We start from the raw sequence: 16,358 nt of genomic DNA on the forward strand, positions 1-16,358 counted from the left end.
GGGTGCCCGGGTGGCACCAAGGTGCCATGCTGTCAGTGCCGAGGTTCTAGCGGGAGTGTCATGGTACCATCCCAGCCAGAGCCTGACCACCCGGGGGCATCCGGTAAACTGGGAGCCCCCCCCCACCCCACCAGCGCTGTTACACTTGGTCCATGTTCAGGGTAGCACGGTAGCACAAGTGGATAGCACTGTGGCTTCACAGCACCAGAGTCCCAGGTTCGATTCCCCGCTGGGTCACTGTCTGTGCGGAGTCTGCACGTTCTCCCCGTGTCTGCGTGGGTTTCCTCCGGGTGCTCCGGTTTCCTCCCAGTCCAAAGACGTGCAGGTTAGGTGGATTGGCCATGATAAATTGCCCTTAGTGACCAAAAAGGTTAGGAGGGGTTATTGGGTTACGGGGATAGGGTGGAAGTGAGGGCTTAAGTGGGTCGGTGCAGACTCGATGGGCCGAATGGCCTCCTTCGGCACTGTATGTTCTATGTTTGTGTGGACCAGTGCTAAACAGCGCCATGGCGAGGTCTCCCAGGCATGGGCGTTCGTTCCCGGACCTCGGGAGAATTGGGCACTGACATATTTAAATTAGCCGCATTTAAATATGTTAATCTTCATCGCGCAAATCTCGCACGGCCTTGTGGCGTCACCAAGTCGGGCGTAACGAGGTCGTCCGATCGTGCCTATTAGCTCCAAGTGTGGTTGAGCCATACGAGTTTTTAATAATGTTCCTGTGAAACGCCTAGAGACACTTCACTAAGTTAAAGGTGCTAGATAAATCTAAGTTGTTTTGTTCAAATCCCACTCAAAATGTGAGCATAAAATGTAGGTCGACACTTCAACGCAGTGCTGAAGGAGTGCAGCACTGTTGGAGGGGCTTTTGCGTGAGTTGTTAAATTGTGGCCCCACCTGCCCCCTCAGATATATGTGAAAGATCCCGTCGACATTACGTTGAAGAAGAAGGCTGCTATTATGGCAGCTGATGGAATATAAATTCAATTAATAAGTCCTCTGACAATGTGGTTGACTCTCAACTGCGCTGAAAGGCCGATCAGGCTGGTTTAGCTCAATGGACTAGACAGCTGGTTTGTGGTGCAGAACAAGGCCAGCAGCGCGGGTTCAATTCCCATACCAGCTTACCCGAACAGGCGCCAGAATGTGTCGACTAGGGGCTTTTCACAGTAACTTCATACTTGTGACAATAAAAGGTTATTATTATAATCAGTCATTCAGTTCAGGAGCAACTGAGGATGGGCAAAATATGCCAGCCAATGCCCACATCACATGGAAGAATAAATAATAAATACTTATCCCTCAATCTACATGATATGATCTGGTCATTATCACATTGTTTGTGAGAGTTTGATGTGCCCAGAACGATGTTTCCTACATGACAACATTTCAGAAGTAATTAATTGGCTGTGAGGCACTTTGGGAAACTTTGAGGTCATGAAATGATAATAATAATCGTTATTATTCTCACAAGTAGGCTTACATTAACACTGCAATGAAGTTACTGAGAAAAGCACCTAGTCACCACACTCCGGCGCCTGTTCGGGTACACAGAGGGAGAATCCAGAATGTCCAATTCACCTAACAAGCACCTCTTTCGGGACTTGTGGGAGGAAACCGGAGCACCCGGAGGTAACTCACGCAAACACGGGGAGAACGTGTAGGCTCCGCACAGACAGTGACCCAAGCGGGAATCGAACCTGGGATGTGATTTCTTTTTTTACCTGGACAGTATCTATCCCTGAACGAACATCACTGAAAACAAATAATCTGGCCATTACCACCGTGTTCTTTGTGTCCCTTACTGTATGCAAGCTCGTTGCTACCTTTCAAAAATACAGCAATTACGACATGTTGAAATTGGCTGTCGAACACTTTGGGACACCGAGAGGTTGTGAAATGCGAGTTTTGAAAGAGGCAAGAATAGCTGAGACATTAGACTCAAAATGTTCTTTTTATTTTCTGAAAAGCTTTGAAACCAAAAGTGTAGTAAACGGGTGAGTGTGTATTTTTGTTATTTTTTTAAAGCAACAAAATAACACAATAAAGAAAGACTTAACAACATTGATTTCCAAAGCATCTTAGTCTTGGAGGTTATTGACAGTAAACAGCCCAATCAAACGATCAACATTAAAATTAAAGGGAGACTACCATAATGACATTTAATACATTCCTTTTGAGTTTAAAAAGGCACAGAATGACTTGTGAGGTGTTTCAACTTGATGGGGCAAATGCCAGTGGACCCATGAAGTGAGCAAAACAATCCACTGGGATTACATGGCCACAGGGGCTAGAGCTGTGCTACCTAGGCCCGAGGCTGCTGTTGGCATGGTGGCAATACACGTTTGTGGTAAGAGCCATTTAAGAGGTCCTCCCAGGCACAACAGGCCCTCTACTCCTTCCCCGACTCTATAAAGACCAATCCAACATTTTTGTGCTTTCGGCAAACAAACGGATATGTTGGCAACCACACCAGGAATTGAGAGCAAGAGAATGTGGGATGCAAAATGGCCCTCTGACTTGTAGACCTTTGGACCATCTAGTATGACATAACTGGACCACAATTAAATGAGAAGAAAATTCCACCTGGAATTTAAGGGGCCATGGAGAACCCTTCTCTCCAGCAATCTCCCCCATGCTTGCTCATGTTTGACTCCAAACCAACAGTGGGGGTCCCATTAGTGCAGCGCACACACCAGATTTTACAAGGTTGGTTAGCCTGCAAGGAACCACCAGCGACCTCACCACCACCCTTACTCCCCCAAGAATGGCAACCAAAGAAAAAAACCAACAGATGCTGCCAATTACCAGGTGCCGAAACAAAACAGGGCCAAGAAACTAGAGGCAGTTGAAAGGCCCCAATAAGTCAAACGCTGCCTTTTTTGTAAAGACGAGTGAAGATGCATGTGTTACCAACGATGATGCACAAGATGCCTCGATCCTAACCCCCTGCCACATCCCAAATGAATTCTCAAAAGATGACCGATGATTATGCAAAGTGTCGAACATCACAGGATAAAGGTAGGCCTTTCAGGGCTTGTCTCTCTTATGTTTAGTGTCAGAACTGCATGAACCCTGAGCTGATATTAGTACAAAAGACAGGAAGGTGTAGTTAACAACTTAAATGGTGAAGGGAAGGGGAAGGGGAAAGGAATGGAGATGGTCCTATTATGTTTCATTATTTTGAGATGTACATGCTTGCTATGCTGTGTCTGTAAAACTATTTCCAATATGCCTTCTCCACACACATAAAAGGCGACCTGTTAGCTGGGATGAGTGGAAGGGAGCTGAGTAGGCCCTCTTGTCAACTACCCATGAAGCCTCCTGAAGCCAGACTCAACTAGCAATTCCATATTGGACAAGGCTCACCACAGATTAAGTTAGGCAAGGTCGTTCAATTGATCTGGTGCCTTGCAACCCCAAAAGCAATGTGTGTGGATTCCTCCATACAGTTGACTTAACTAGTGTTGAGTACATGGATTACTAGGTTAAAAAAGACTTTCTCCTCCGATCGCAGCAAATCATTCTCCCAATTCGTTACACTCCTTCCCATTGTCATCAAAAAGGTGGCTTTTTTTCTGTGAACTTAATAGATTTTATAAAAATTTACACCTGCGGTAATATAAAAAATCCTAAACCATTCACTCATAAAGGTACCGAGAAATGTTAATCACATGTAAACTGCACCTCTGATCTCATTGTAAAAGTTCACTCCCTGCTGTGCAAGAGAGCGAGTGGGAGGGGGAATAATTGAGTGGGGGGGGGGGAGAGGGGGGATGCAACAGAATGATTTCGACAGGCCGTGAAAGAGAGACGGGGAGTTCTTTTTGGAGGGGGGGGGGGTGTTGTTCCCAGTTACGTTTTATTTTAAAACCCAAAGTTGAGACAGTGCAAAAAAAATTAAAATATATATTTTTCTCATAGAATCACAATCACCAGCTAGAATATGAGCAACGTGCATGTAAAACAGGACCCAACATGAAGCAGAAACTGGGATGTAGCATCCGAAAAGGAAAGCAGGCATTTGATTCTCAATTGTCTGGTTAGAGGGAAGGGAGAAAATCAACAGAACAGCCGTTAATAAATGAAATATTCTGAGGAGATTTGAATGGTTTGAACGGAGTTTGACAGTGGGAATCTTTATAAATCGGTCAGGTCCTGACAGACAGTTTCGATCGTCAATACATTTGACTTTGTTTTTGGCCTTTTTGCGTCCCTTCCAGTGCTTTCTGCTGTGTCAGCATATCATGAAGAATTGCTGAGTAAAAATGTAATTTAAAAATATGAACAAAGTAATCTTCTACCATGTGACATCTGCGACCTAGCAAACTAAATAAAGTACCTTTTAATAAAAAAATACAAAGTTTTGTTTAATGGAGGCCTATAAGCAAACACCATATGGACACCCTAAAGGTTACTTCCTGTAAAACAAGGCAAAACTGTTCATGGGGTGGGGGGGGGGGGGGGGCTAAGAGCATGTCCTGTATCACCACGGGGTATGGGGTTATCCAGGGTCATCACTGGGTGAGAGGTTATGCAGGATCACCACTGGCCGAGAGGTTATGCAGGGTCACCACTGGCCAAGTGGTTACCCAGGATTACCACTGAGTGCGAGATTATGCAGGGTCACCACTGAGCGAGGTGGTGAGGGGTCATCCAGGCTTGCCATTGGGTGAGGTAGGGTGACATGGTTACCCAGGGTCACCGCTGGCTGAGAGGGTGATGGTTGCGAGGTTATCCCAGGTCACCACTGGGTGAGAAACAAGCACAACCAGAGTCACCACTGATATATCAAATCATTGTGGGAGAAAATACCTAACAACATACTTATTAATAATAATAATCATCATCATTTATTGCCACGAGTAGGCTTCAATTAAGTTACTGTGAAAAGCCCCTAGTCGCCACATTCCGGCGCGTGTTCGGGGAGGCTGGTACGGGAATTGAACCCGCGCTGCTGGCATTGTTCTGTATTACAAGCCAGCGATTTAGCCCACCTTGCTAAACCAGCCCCTGTTCACATAAGATTGGAATTAATTTTGGTTGGGAGAGATGGGGATGTACAGGTTTGAAATGAAATATTAAATTAAACAGAAAACGAGAGATGTTAAGAGAGCTAATAGAAATAAACTGGAGGTTAGCATGCTATTCCGGAGTGCAATTTAGATTTAAAACATTTTTCCCCCCCAAAAAGCATACAGGCAACGCCGAGGACGAAATTAATTCCTCCAATGAATGGGTGCAACTGGAGAGCTGAACAGCTGTCACGCAGCCAGCTCTCTATTGCCAATGCAAAACCACCCCTTACCCACCGAGTGAGATATCCTGTTGATGTCTTTTCAAGCAACGTGACTGAATTATTTTTCCTTATTTAATTTTTGCAGTTCAAAGGCAGTGACCACCCTATTCGGACGCAACATTTCCCAGCATTGCTACCTCAGGATGCCTCTGCTGGCTGCTGCCTTTTGGGCTCAAAACGGTAGCCGGATTTTAAAACACAACAATGCTATCACACCTCTACCACATAATGGACAACATACATTAAAGGTATCTGATCTGTGGCCCATACCCTTTTCTCGGCCCCACGACCACCACCACACCCATTTATTGACCTTGGTCTTTCAGTAAATTGAGAATTTAAGAACCAGAAAGTAAGGGAACATTTTATTCATCTCCCTCCTGTGCACCGCTGCTGAATTTTAATTGTCTGCCCCGGGTCAGCTGGAAGTTGTTTTTTTTTGTTTTTGTTTGCGTGTGCGATCCTGTAATCATTTTCTCTTTTTGAAACTTCCCCTCTGCCTATTCTAGCTTTCCGTTAACCCTTCTGTCCAAGCAAAAATGAATACAAGTGACTCGTTTGCATGAGGCAGCAGCAGATGCCCGGCTGTGGCCTTGAAGGGGCATTTGTGTCACAATTACGAGGAGGATGGTGTCAATCGCCCAATTTAAAAAAAAAAGTTTGAATACCTGGAGAAGGTAACTTCTCACTCTCATCCTGCTTGCACCCCCCTTCTCCCCGCCCCACCCCACCACCGAATTCAACAATCCCAATCTCTACCATCTTGACAGTGCAGCATTAACAACGGTACAAGTAGCATCAGTCACTCTCTGAGCCTTTTGAGAAATATTGACCGCCATTTTGCTTTTAAAGGCGTAGCACGAGAAAGAGACCCTCGCGATAAGAACGTTTCACAAACAATTATACCAACGCTTCATATACTACAGGCCAAGACCAAATAGCCTTGCTATTGGGGAAAATAAATCTCCAGGGAGACCGATCCTAGTATTCCACAATGATGCAACTGACCTGGTCTCATAGGATAACATCCAACACGACATCCCTGTGGGTGCCTGTACTGTCAATGTACACGATGTACCAGATAATACTTCGCTGGCATGTTTACCTTCAAGAAGAGGAGTTCAATCTCAAACTTAGGGCTTTTTTTTTTTAATGATTAGCCTTTCTATGCACAGAAATCTCCTGGTCTCCCAGTGGGAGCTTGTGTTTGGGTTGTGTTGAGAACGGGTGACCAGATATCCCAAAGGTGAAGAAATAAAATTTGGCTTGAAAAGCACTGGGACCTCCTCCAACTGTGCAGAGGAAACTCCCCTCCCCAAAGTGTTCAAAGATCCAAAGTATGTTCACCTCCAGCACCGCCAGAATTTACAAATAGCCATAAGATTCTTTTATTTTTGTTGCAAAGTTAAACAAAATGCTTGTCCTTTTTGGCAAAGGTTTTGCCTCAGTCTCTCTCTCGTGCCCCATAAAGGATTCTACCGACAGAAAAATGGCAGGGCAAGGGCCAAGGCCAGCAGGTGGAACGAAGTGGCTGAGCATCGCAGGGCATTACCCCCATTTCCCAGTTTGGATTTCCCGCTCTTCTCCGGGATGGCATAGACAATGGGTGACCTGGTTGCAGCATTGATGAACCTTCTCCTGCCACAGCCATCCTCTGAGCAGGAATCTCCGCTTCCCGATCCACTGCTATCGTCACCTAAGGGAAATTCAAATGTGTTAATACAAAAGATTCTGTTATACTCCCAACTCCGAGCGCAGCTACCTTCCAGCTACGTTCCCAGTTCGTGTCCAGCTCCGAGCCCAGCTACATTCCCAGCTCCGAGCGCAGCTACGCTCCCAGCCCAGCTCTGAGCCCAGCTACACCCGAAGCTACGCTCCCAGCTCCGAGCCCAGCTAGGCTCCCAGCTCCGAGCCCCGCTAGGCTCCCAGCTCCGAGCCCCGCTAGGCTCCCAGCTCCGAGCCCCGCTAGGCTCCCAGCTCCGAGCCCCGCTAGGCTCCCAGCTCAGAGCCCAGCTAGGCTCCCAGCTCTGAGCCCAGCTAGGCTCCCAGCTCTGAGCCCAGCTAGGCTCCCAGCTCCGAGCCCAGCTAGGCTCCCAGCTCCGAGCCCAGCTAGGCTCCCAGCTCCGAGCCCAGCTAGGCTCTCAACCCTGAGCCCAGCTCCGTGCCCAGCTTCGCTCCCATCACCGTGCCAAGCTCCAAGCCCAGTCTTGCTCCCATCTCCGTGCCCAGCTTTGCTCCCAGCTCCGTGCCCAGCTTCGCTCCCAGCTACGTTCCCAGCTACGTTCCCAGCTCCGAGTCCAGCTAAGCTCCTAGCTACGCTCCCAGCACCGTGCCCAGCTTCGCTCCCAGCTACGTTCCCAGCTCTGAGCCCAGCAACGCTCCCAGCTCCGAGTCCAGCTACACTCCCAGCTACGCTCCCAGCTCCGAGCCCAGCTACGCTCCCAGCTCCGAGCCCAGCTACGCTCCCAACTCCGAGCCCAGCTACGCTCCCAGCTCTAAGCCCAACTCTGAGCCCAGCTATGCTCCCAGCTACGCTCTCAGCCCTGAGCCCAGCTACGCTCCCAGGTCTGAGCCCAGCTCCACGCCCAGCTCCGCTCCCAGCTACGTGCGAGCTATGTTCCCAGCTACGTGCCCCAGCTATGCTCCCAGGTCCGAGCCCAGCTACACTAACAGCTGTAAATCGTGGAATGATGTGAGATCCCAAAGGGGTTCTGGGTTGGAGGAGGTAAGGCTGGAAGAGCTTCCTGAGATAGCGAGGGCTGAGGCCTTTGAGGGATTTGAAAATTAGGAAGTTTTAAATTTCAGGCATGATGGATGGGCCAGGACATAGGACATGTAGGTCGGCAAGCACAGGGTGAAGGAATTGTCAGAACATATAGTAATTTGGGAAGAGGTGCAGTCTAGTTGGCTGGAGAGCAGTAGAGTAAAACATAGGCACCACAGCACTACTAGTGGTAGGAAGGTATAACTACAGTCCGAAAGGTTTACACAGGCAACTTAACAAAGTGGGCACACCAATGTAGAATGGAAAACCTTGACATAAAAGTATGATCAATATGAAATAATATCTTGTAGTGTTTGCATCAGCTTCAGGAGGTGATAGATCATGTGATTTGCAGCTCTTAATAGTGTTGTAGCAGAGATAGCCAAACAGAGCACGGCAATGGGGGATATTAGCCCGGGAGAGCTTTTCTTTGTTGATTTTCCCAATTCTTAATTGATAATGTCAAAAGTTGGTTGATGGTCAGAACTGACAGTTTATTTAAATTAATCTAACCACTGAACCGTTAAAGTACAGTGAATGTGGGGAGATGGCATTGATATTAGATCGCAACACACAAGTGCAAACTTCAAAGCTTTCGAGTAATTCCCCTGGCGGCATATCTCAATTTTAACTCAATCAGGACACGGGAATACTGTGGATTGGAAATTCTCAGTAAAATTCTCACATTCAACTTCACACTGTGCAGGTGTATGGAGCATTATCAAGTGAAAGAAATAGATTCCAAAGAAGGTAACTTAACTTATTGTGATCTGCGTCTATTTTGTTATTTGAAGGATTTGTGCTTCCAATTGCTGTGTGTTGTCAATATCTTACTAATCACATTGTTACGGTTTAAATACGTTATTAAACAGGTGATGGAATTTGCACACCGATAAATGGGGATAGCTGGGACACTGGTGGATGTGAGTAGTGTTTAATGTGAGCTAATAAACTCTTTCCAACAAAGCTGCTGTCTCTTCATTTGAACTTCACCAACCAGTGGTGGATCCAATTAACAACTTTCTATTTTTTCAATAAAAATATACTTTTAAATTTTTTAAAGATAAGAAAAACATAAGAAAACGTACCCCAACCCAAACAAAACTCGTGCAAAAAAATCCACAAATCAAACCCCCGTGCCCCAGTCCACCCCCCAAAACCCTACTCCCCCCCCCCCCCCCACCCCACCCTCACAGCAGCTGACTGTGACCAATTCTGTGAAATACCGAATGAACGGGCGCTATCTTTTGTAGAACCCTTCGATCACCCCTCTCAAGGTGAATTTAATGGAATTCCATTAAGTCCCCTAGCCATACTAAGGCACAGGGCGGGGAAGCTGACCTATAACCCAATCAGCGCGGTGAAAGCTAAAACAGCCACTCCTGTCCCCATCTGTAGCTACGGCAGGTCCAATACCCCAAATATGCCTCCTAGGGGATTGGAGTCCAAATCTATTTGCAAGATTGCCGACATGGTGCTGACGAACGAACCCCAAAACCTCCCCAGCTCAGCAAGACCGAAACAAGTGAACATGATTGGCCGGGCCCCTCCCACATGCTCACAATTGTCCTCAACATCCTCAAACAAACAGCTCATCTTCGACCTCGTTAAATGTGCCCTATGCACCACCTTTAATTGAATCAACGGTAGCATTGCAGCACGGTAGCATTGTGGATAGCACAAATGCTTCACAGCTCCAGGGTCTCAGGTTCGATTCCGGCTTGGGTCACTGTCTGTGCGGAGTCTACACATCCTCCCCGTGTGTGCGTGGGTTTTCTCCGGGTGCTCCGGTTTCCTCCCACAGTCCAAAGATGTGCAGGTTAGGTGGATTGGCCATGATAAATTGCCCTTAGTGTCCAAAATTGCCCTTAGTGTTGGGTGGGGTTACTGGGTTATGGGGATAGGGTTGAGGTGTTGACCTTGGGTAGGGTGCTCTTTCCAAGAGCTGATGCAGACTCGATGGGCCGAATGGCCTCCTTCTACACTGTAAATTCTATGATAATCTATGAAACCCTAATCTCGCACACAAAGTTATGGCGTTCACACCACATCCCCTCCTCCAGTGTCATTCCCAACTCCTCCTCCCGCTTAGTCTTAAACCCCTCCAGCAACACCATGTCCTCCTCCAGAATTCGCCCATAAATCGCGGAGGTAGCCCCCTCCTCCATGTCCGCCACCGACAGCACTCTTTCCAAGGGCGAGGAAGATGGCATCACCGGGAATGTTGGAAAGATCTTCCTTGCGAAATCCCACACCTGCATATACTTGAAGGTTTCAGACTGTGGGATCCCAAACTTCTCCGTCAACTCCTACAAACCGCCCCTCCAGAAAGAATTCCCTTATTCCTCTCACCCCCTCATCCTCCCAACTCTGGAACGTAGTGTCTAATCTAGCCAGTTAAAACAGACGATTTGAGCCCTCTCTATTATTTAATCTCTAAATAAATCTGACTATTAATATTAGCCAGTGTTCACCCGTCTGGCAGTGTAGCATTTTCAGCCTAATTAAATGTCTATGGAGAATAGGACAGGTGAACTCTGGTAGCGGATGCGACAACATTTTGGGATTTATTTTCATTTATTTATTTTATTCTATTTATTCTTAGCCAGGGCCTATGCAAGGGTGCAGGTTTCAATTCATGTGCAATACGTGCTCTTTACGATAAAGTGTCAGGAGGAAGCCTGCAAATGTGAAAATGGTCTCAGCGTTCGACTAAAGTAGGAGTAGAGATCGCGGGAAAAACAGTTGGAGGTCGCAACTGAGAAAATAAGTTAGAAGGCAAGATGAAACTGCAGAGGCAAAGGGGATAGAATGAGAAACAGAGGAAGGGCCTCAAAAAATGAGGAGCGGGGAGTGTGGTCTTGGAAGGAATGCTATAGATGAGTGATAGAAGAGGAAGGAGCTAAGAGGGGGAAAAGTAGCATAAAAATAAAATTAATGAAGAAAGAGCACAAAGATTATTAATGGGAAAGTATCAAGTGAGTTAAACACAAAACCTGATCCAAAGCATCCCAATGACAGTGTTACTGGATTGAGCCTCTCCTTAGCATGTAAATTCTTTCACATCCCTGAGCACAACTGCATTCACTAAAAGGCAAACAGCAATAAAGACAGAACAGAACTGGCTACTCACTCGTGTCCTGGAAATCCACATCATTCCCATCGTAGGCATTCCGCAGTCGATTGGTCATTATCCGTAGCTGCATGATCTGCTGGCGAATGGCCATGTCCGGTTTGGTTATGTCAACCTCAACCTCTGGATTATTAATCTGATTGGCTAATCCATCTGCCATGACCTCCGGGAGGTACCTGTCAGGCATGATGAGAGTTGACAATCATTAGTCCACAGTGTGCACAAAAGAAAGGGAGCGAGGGAGGGAGAGGGTGCTGGGAAGGAGGGAGTGGAGGGGAGGGGAGGGGAGGAGGGCAGGGGAGGAGGGAGGGGAGGTGAGAGGGCAGGAGAGGGAGGTGAGAGGGGAGCGGGAGGGTAAGGGAGGGCAGGGGAGAGGGAGTGAGGGGAGAGAGTGGGAGGGGAGGGGAGAGGGGTGAGGGTGGGAGGGGAAGGGAGAGGGTGGCAGGGGAGGGGATGGGGGAGGGTGAGAGGACAGGGGAGGGCACGGGAGGGAGGGCAGGGGAGAGGGTAGGAGGGCAGTGTGGTGGTTCTTTGTGTTGCTTATTTAGAATGGTTAGCGTAGTGTTCCACAAAGACCACAGTGCAGCTTTTACTTAAACAAATCTGTGATTTTATTTACATTACTAAACTGGGTTTCGACACTTTGATGTGCAGGTTAGGTGGATTGGCCATGATAGGGGCTGGTTTAGCTCAATGGGCTGGACAGCTGGTTTGTGATGCAGAACAAGGCCAGCAGCGCGGGTTCAATTCCCGTACCACCTTACTCGAACAGGCACCTGAATGTGGCGACTAGGGGCTTTTCACAGTAATTTCATACTTGTGACAATAAAAGGTTATTATATCGTCCTTTAAAATACAGAATTGATCAACAACATCTAACTACACTCATCTACTACTAATGTCACTATTGATATAAACTATAACCTAACCTTCTCACACTAACTGCTCTTCTGACCTTCACTAGCTGTCTCCTGCACACACTCCTCCCCTAAGGTCGAGCATCACTGCTTTATATAGTATCTGCAGCTCCATCTAGTGGCTACTCTTGACACTACATTAACCCCTGCAATGCTGATAGTGATGATAATACCACATCCCCCCTTCTTTGTAAAAGAAAATTAGCACAGTGGTTGTGATATCTTCTTTAACCCTGACGTTAAAGGCCTGACTATCACTATCTTATTATCATACAATACAGTATTTTGTAATGACAGTTACATCATTTAGATGAGTACAGGTTCATTATACAATCACAAGTTCAGTCTCTCTGCAGATCGTCTTCTCCTTGTAGAATGTCTCAGTGAAATGTTCAAAGTGTTGGATTGCTCTGCCACATCTTCCAGCTGTGGTCTGTGCTAAGTATGGATCTGGAAAGGCAATGTCCTTGAATATGACATCACATGGTACAACTTTGTCATGTTGAGTTTGAACCTAGTGCTTGACATGCAGCAATGCTTGTCTGTTTCTCCTGAACAGCAATCCCTGTTCTGTTTGTATTAAGTAGAACCTAGGTGCTACCTGCTCCAGAACCTTCGCAACATTTTGCCAGCCACCTTCTGGATTCTGAATTCTCACAACGTCGTCTTCTTGAAGTTCAGCCAGAGGTTTGGTATGTCTATTGTCGACCTCTTTTTGTGGTCGTGTTTCTTTCACGTATCTCTTTATTATAGTTTCTAGACTGATGATCTCTGGTAAAGTGGTTCTTCGTCTTCTCCCCATCAAAATTTGAGCAGGTGAGAGACCCATCACTAAGTGTTGCTCGGTATGTTAACACATCTTGAGCATCTTCACTCGCTTTGCGGAGTAACTTCGTAATCATCCCTACTTGTTTCTCTGCTTTCCCATTAGACTGAGGATAATATGGGCTAGATCAGTGTTCTTCAAACTCGGGGGCACGACCCGCAGGTGGGTCGCGGGCGGGTGTCGGGAGGGTCGTGGAGCCGTCCTTCGCGGCGCTCCCGATCGCGCAAATCCTCGCACAGCAGCCGGCTTTTAATAACGCGGACTGCAAGAGGCCATTAAAATGGCCGTGAACATGTAAAACAATTTCGGCCACATTGCGCATGCGCAACACTGCACATGCGCAATGTGGCCGCTATTTTTTAAAATTTTAAAAGCTTAATCGCTCATTTGTGCATGCACAATTTATCATTTCACTTCATTGTTCCTTGATTATCTGGAGTAATTTAAAAAGGTGCAATGAAGTAAGTAGTTTGTGTGTGTAATGTTCCTGTCTCCATCTATATGAGAATAAAAGGAATGCAAATCATGGTATTTCCATGCTCATCTGTTTACCGTTCCTCTGTAACCGTTTTTTATTCATTTATTTTATTCATTTAATTTTTATTTTTTTCATTTATTTTATTCATTTAAAGAATTTTTTTTTTTTACAAGTTCGGGGGCGGGGGGGGTTTATTTAATAAAATTTTACGGAAGAAATGCAGAACTTTGGACAGATGGAGACTCCATACTTTCCGACACCGGAAGGCTTCACCTTCATCCAACAGGTTCCATTGGAGGAGCGTGTACGAGGGCCAAAGGGACCCAAAACCATTTCCTCCATTTTTGTCAGCAGCAAACAAGGTAAGAGAAAATGGTGGGTTACTCAGGTCGGCCGGCGTGGGTCGCGAAGGTCGGCCGGCGTGGGTCCCGAAGGTCGTCCGGGTTGGGTCCGGAAGATTGGCCGGTTGGTAAAAATGGGTCCCCGGGAAAAAAAGTTTGAAGAACACTGGGCTAGATGTCACTCGGTTGAAATTATATTGCTCTGCAAACTGTGTCCACTCCCAACTCGAGAAACATGGACCATTGTCAGAGACAATGTCAAGAGGTATTCTATGTCGTGCAAAAATCGATTCCGTTGCCTTTATCACTGAACTGGCAGTCAAATCTTTCAGCATCATTACCTCTGGAATGTTGGAGTAATAGTCTATGACTATCAAGTAGTCAGGACCCTGGAAATAGAATAAATCCATGCCCGCTTTGTACCATGGACTGGTCACAATCTCCATCTGTTGCATGGTTTCTTTGCTCTGTGCAGGCTGGTGCATCTGACAAATCGGCCATGCTTGAACATACTGATCGATCTCTGTTTATTCCCGGCCAATACACCGATTTGTCTGGCTCGCCTATGACACTTTTCGATGCCTTGATGACCCTCATGAATCTGCTGCAGAATCTCGAAATGTAAACTGGCAGGTATCACTATCCTGTCTCCCTTGAGCAGGACACCATCAATTGTAGTCAGATCATCTCTTATATCTTGAAAGGGTGATTTGCATCCAGCAGGCCATCCTTCTCAGAGGTATTGTTTCACCTTCTGGAGGGTCAAGTTGTTTTGGCTTTTATGGTCTGTAGTTTGTGATCAGATACTGGTACTATCTCAGAAATTAAACGAGCTTGCGATTCCACTATTCGGACTAACTCGAGTTCTGATGTTTCAGCATCAGTCATAGCTTTGGAGAGGTCGTTCACATCATAGAATCATAGGATTTACAGTGCAGAAGGAGGTCATTCGGCCCATCGGGTCTGCACCGGCCCTCGGAAAGAGCACCTTACTTAAGCCCACAGCTCCACCCTATCCCCGTAACCCAGTAACCCCCCCTAACCTTTTTTGGACACCAAGGGCAATTTATCATGGCCAATCCACCCAACCTGCACATCTTTGGACTGTGGGAGGAAACCGGAGCACCCGGAGGAAACCCACGCAGACACGGGGAGAACGTGCAGACTCCGCACAGACAGTGACCCAAGCCGGAAGTCGAACCTGGGACCCTGGAGCTGTGAAGCAACTGTGCTAACCACTGTGCTGCCGTGCTGCTCTAAGTCACCCAAGTCTTCCTTGGACTCAACATCTGTGTCATCTGAAGTACTGGTTGAGTGAATCCTTTCAACTAGCTGAAATCTTTCACAAGATTCAACACCAATCAATGACTATTTCTCACCCTCTATCACCTCGAAGTCGAAGGGTATCTCAATTTTACCATTCTTCACGACGAGACAGCATGATCCTTTGTAGCTATCATGTTACCGTTGTAATCTGTGAGCCTGCAGGCGGACTGCTTTATCAGAGGCTTTATGATTGCTTGCTTTAAAGATCGGTACTTGATAATATTTGCATGCGTCCTGTATCAATCTTAAATGGGATCAATTTCCAATCATTTCTAGTGAGGCAGTCCACTCCTTTATTATCTATGAGAGTGCTTTTCCTGGTCTTTCTTCTCGATCCAGTAAATCAATCCTCGTGATAGCTTCTATCATGAAGGTATCCGAAAGTGAATGTGGTGAGCAATTCTCTTTATCTGCTATAATTTTGGATTTTTTTCTCAGCACTTTGCACACTTTGGATCTGTCTGCAATCACTATAAGACTTTTAAATTTGGTTACTGGCACAGTTGCTGATAAACGACACTGTGCTGCGAAGTGGTTCAGTTTGCCACAATTGGAACAATGTTTCCCCCTCGCCGGACAATCTTTTTGAATGTAGGCGTGTCCACAGCGTGTGCACGTCATCACGTTCGTGACATCACTTTCAAAATGGCTGCCAGCCATTGTATGCAATTTTCTTTGCTGAGCCACAGCATTGATGGTGTCAGCCACGTTTATCGATTTTGCACGCTTTTCCTTAGCCAAGAATTTGTCATATTCGCTCAATGCCTGCTCGCTTGCCGTACACATATTTGTAGCGTCTTCATCGACAACACTGGTCTTCGCAATTTTTTCTCGCCCACCTATTCACCGCTTATTCCGAATGAAAAGTTATCTCGCAGCATAGTCTCGGAGGCCGAGGAAAAATTACCGGACTGCACTCGCAGCTAAAGAACTGTGATGTCTGAATCTGCAGACTCTCCTCTGGACTGCAGCCGTTTGTTTAACATGTAGCACTCATAGAATTTTTTCATGATCGGTGATCTCTGTAGCACCATGCTGTATTTATTTTTATCCTCATCTGTACTGAATTCAAACAAATTAAACAGCTCCAATGCTTGCGGTCCCGCCAAATTTAGTCGGAGTACTATTTTGCATTGGTCTGATGCATTTTCAAGTGAGGAGGCAGAAATAAAGACGACAAACTGTTGCTTAAAGAAAGCCCAGTTCTGGCATAGTTTATCATGTGTCTTGAAGTGCTCAGACTTCTTGAGACCTTCCATCTTCTGATCAGTCTT

At 46.4% G+C, this 16,358-nt stretch overlaps 1 protein-coding gene across 1 annotated transcript in view; it reads right to left on the bottom strand.

Moving 5' to 3' along the window:
* Positions 1–1,935: 1,935 nt before the first annotated feature.
* The window catches only part of LOC140390054 (glypican-1-like), a 311,113-nt gene continuing 296,690 nt past the window's right edge, over positions 1,936–16,358 (bottom strand). Inside the window, exons 8-9 of the mRNA XM_072474915.1 lie at positions 11,197–11,372; positions 1,936–6,995 (exon numbers count right to left, since the gene is read on the bottom strand). Coding sequence (XP_072331016.1) covers positions 6,775–6,995; positions 11,197–11,372 — 397 coding nt within the window. The 3' untranslated portion in view covers positions 1,936–6,774. The remainder of the gene's footprint in view (positions 6,996–11,196; positions 11,373–16,358) is intronic.

The sequence above is a fragment of the Scyliorhinus torazame genome, chromosome 14 (genome assembly GCF_047496885.1).
Source record: "Scyliorhinus torazame isolate Kashiwa2021f chromosome 14, sScyTor2.1, whole genome shotgun sequence".
NCBI lineage: Eukaryota > Metazoa > Chordata > Chondrichthyes > Carcharhiniformes > Scyliorhinidae > Scyliorhinus > Scyliorhinus torazame.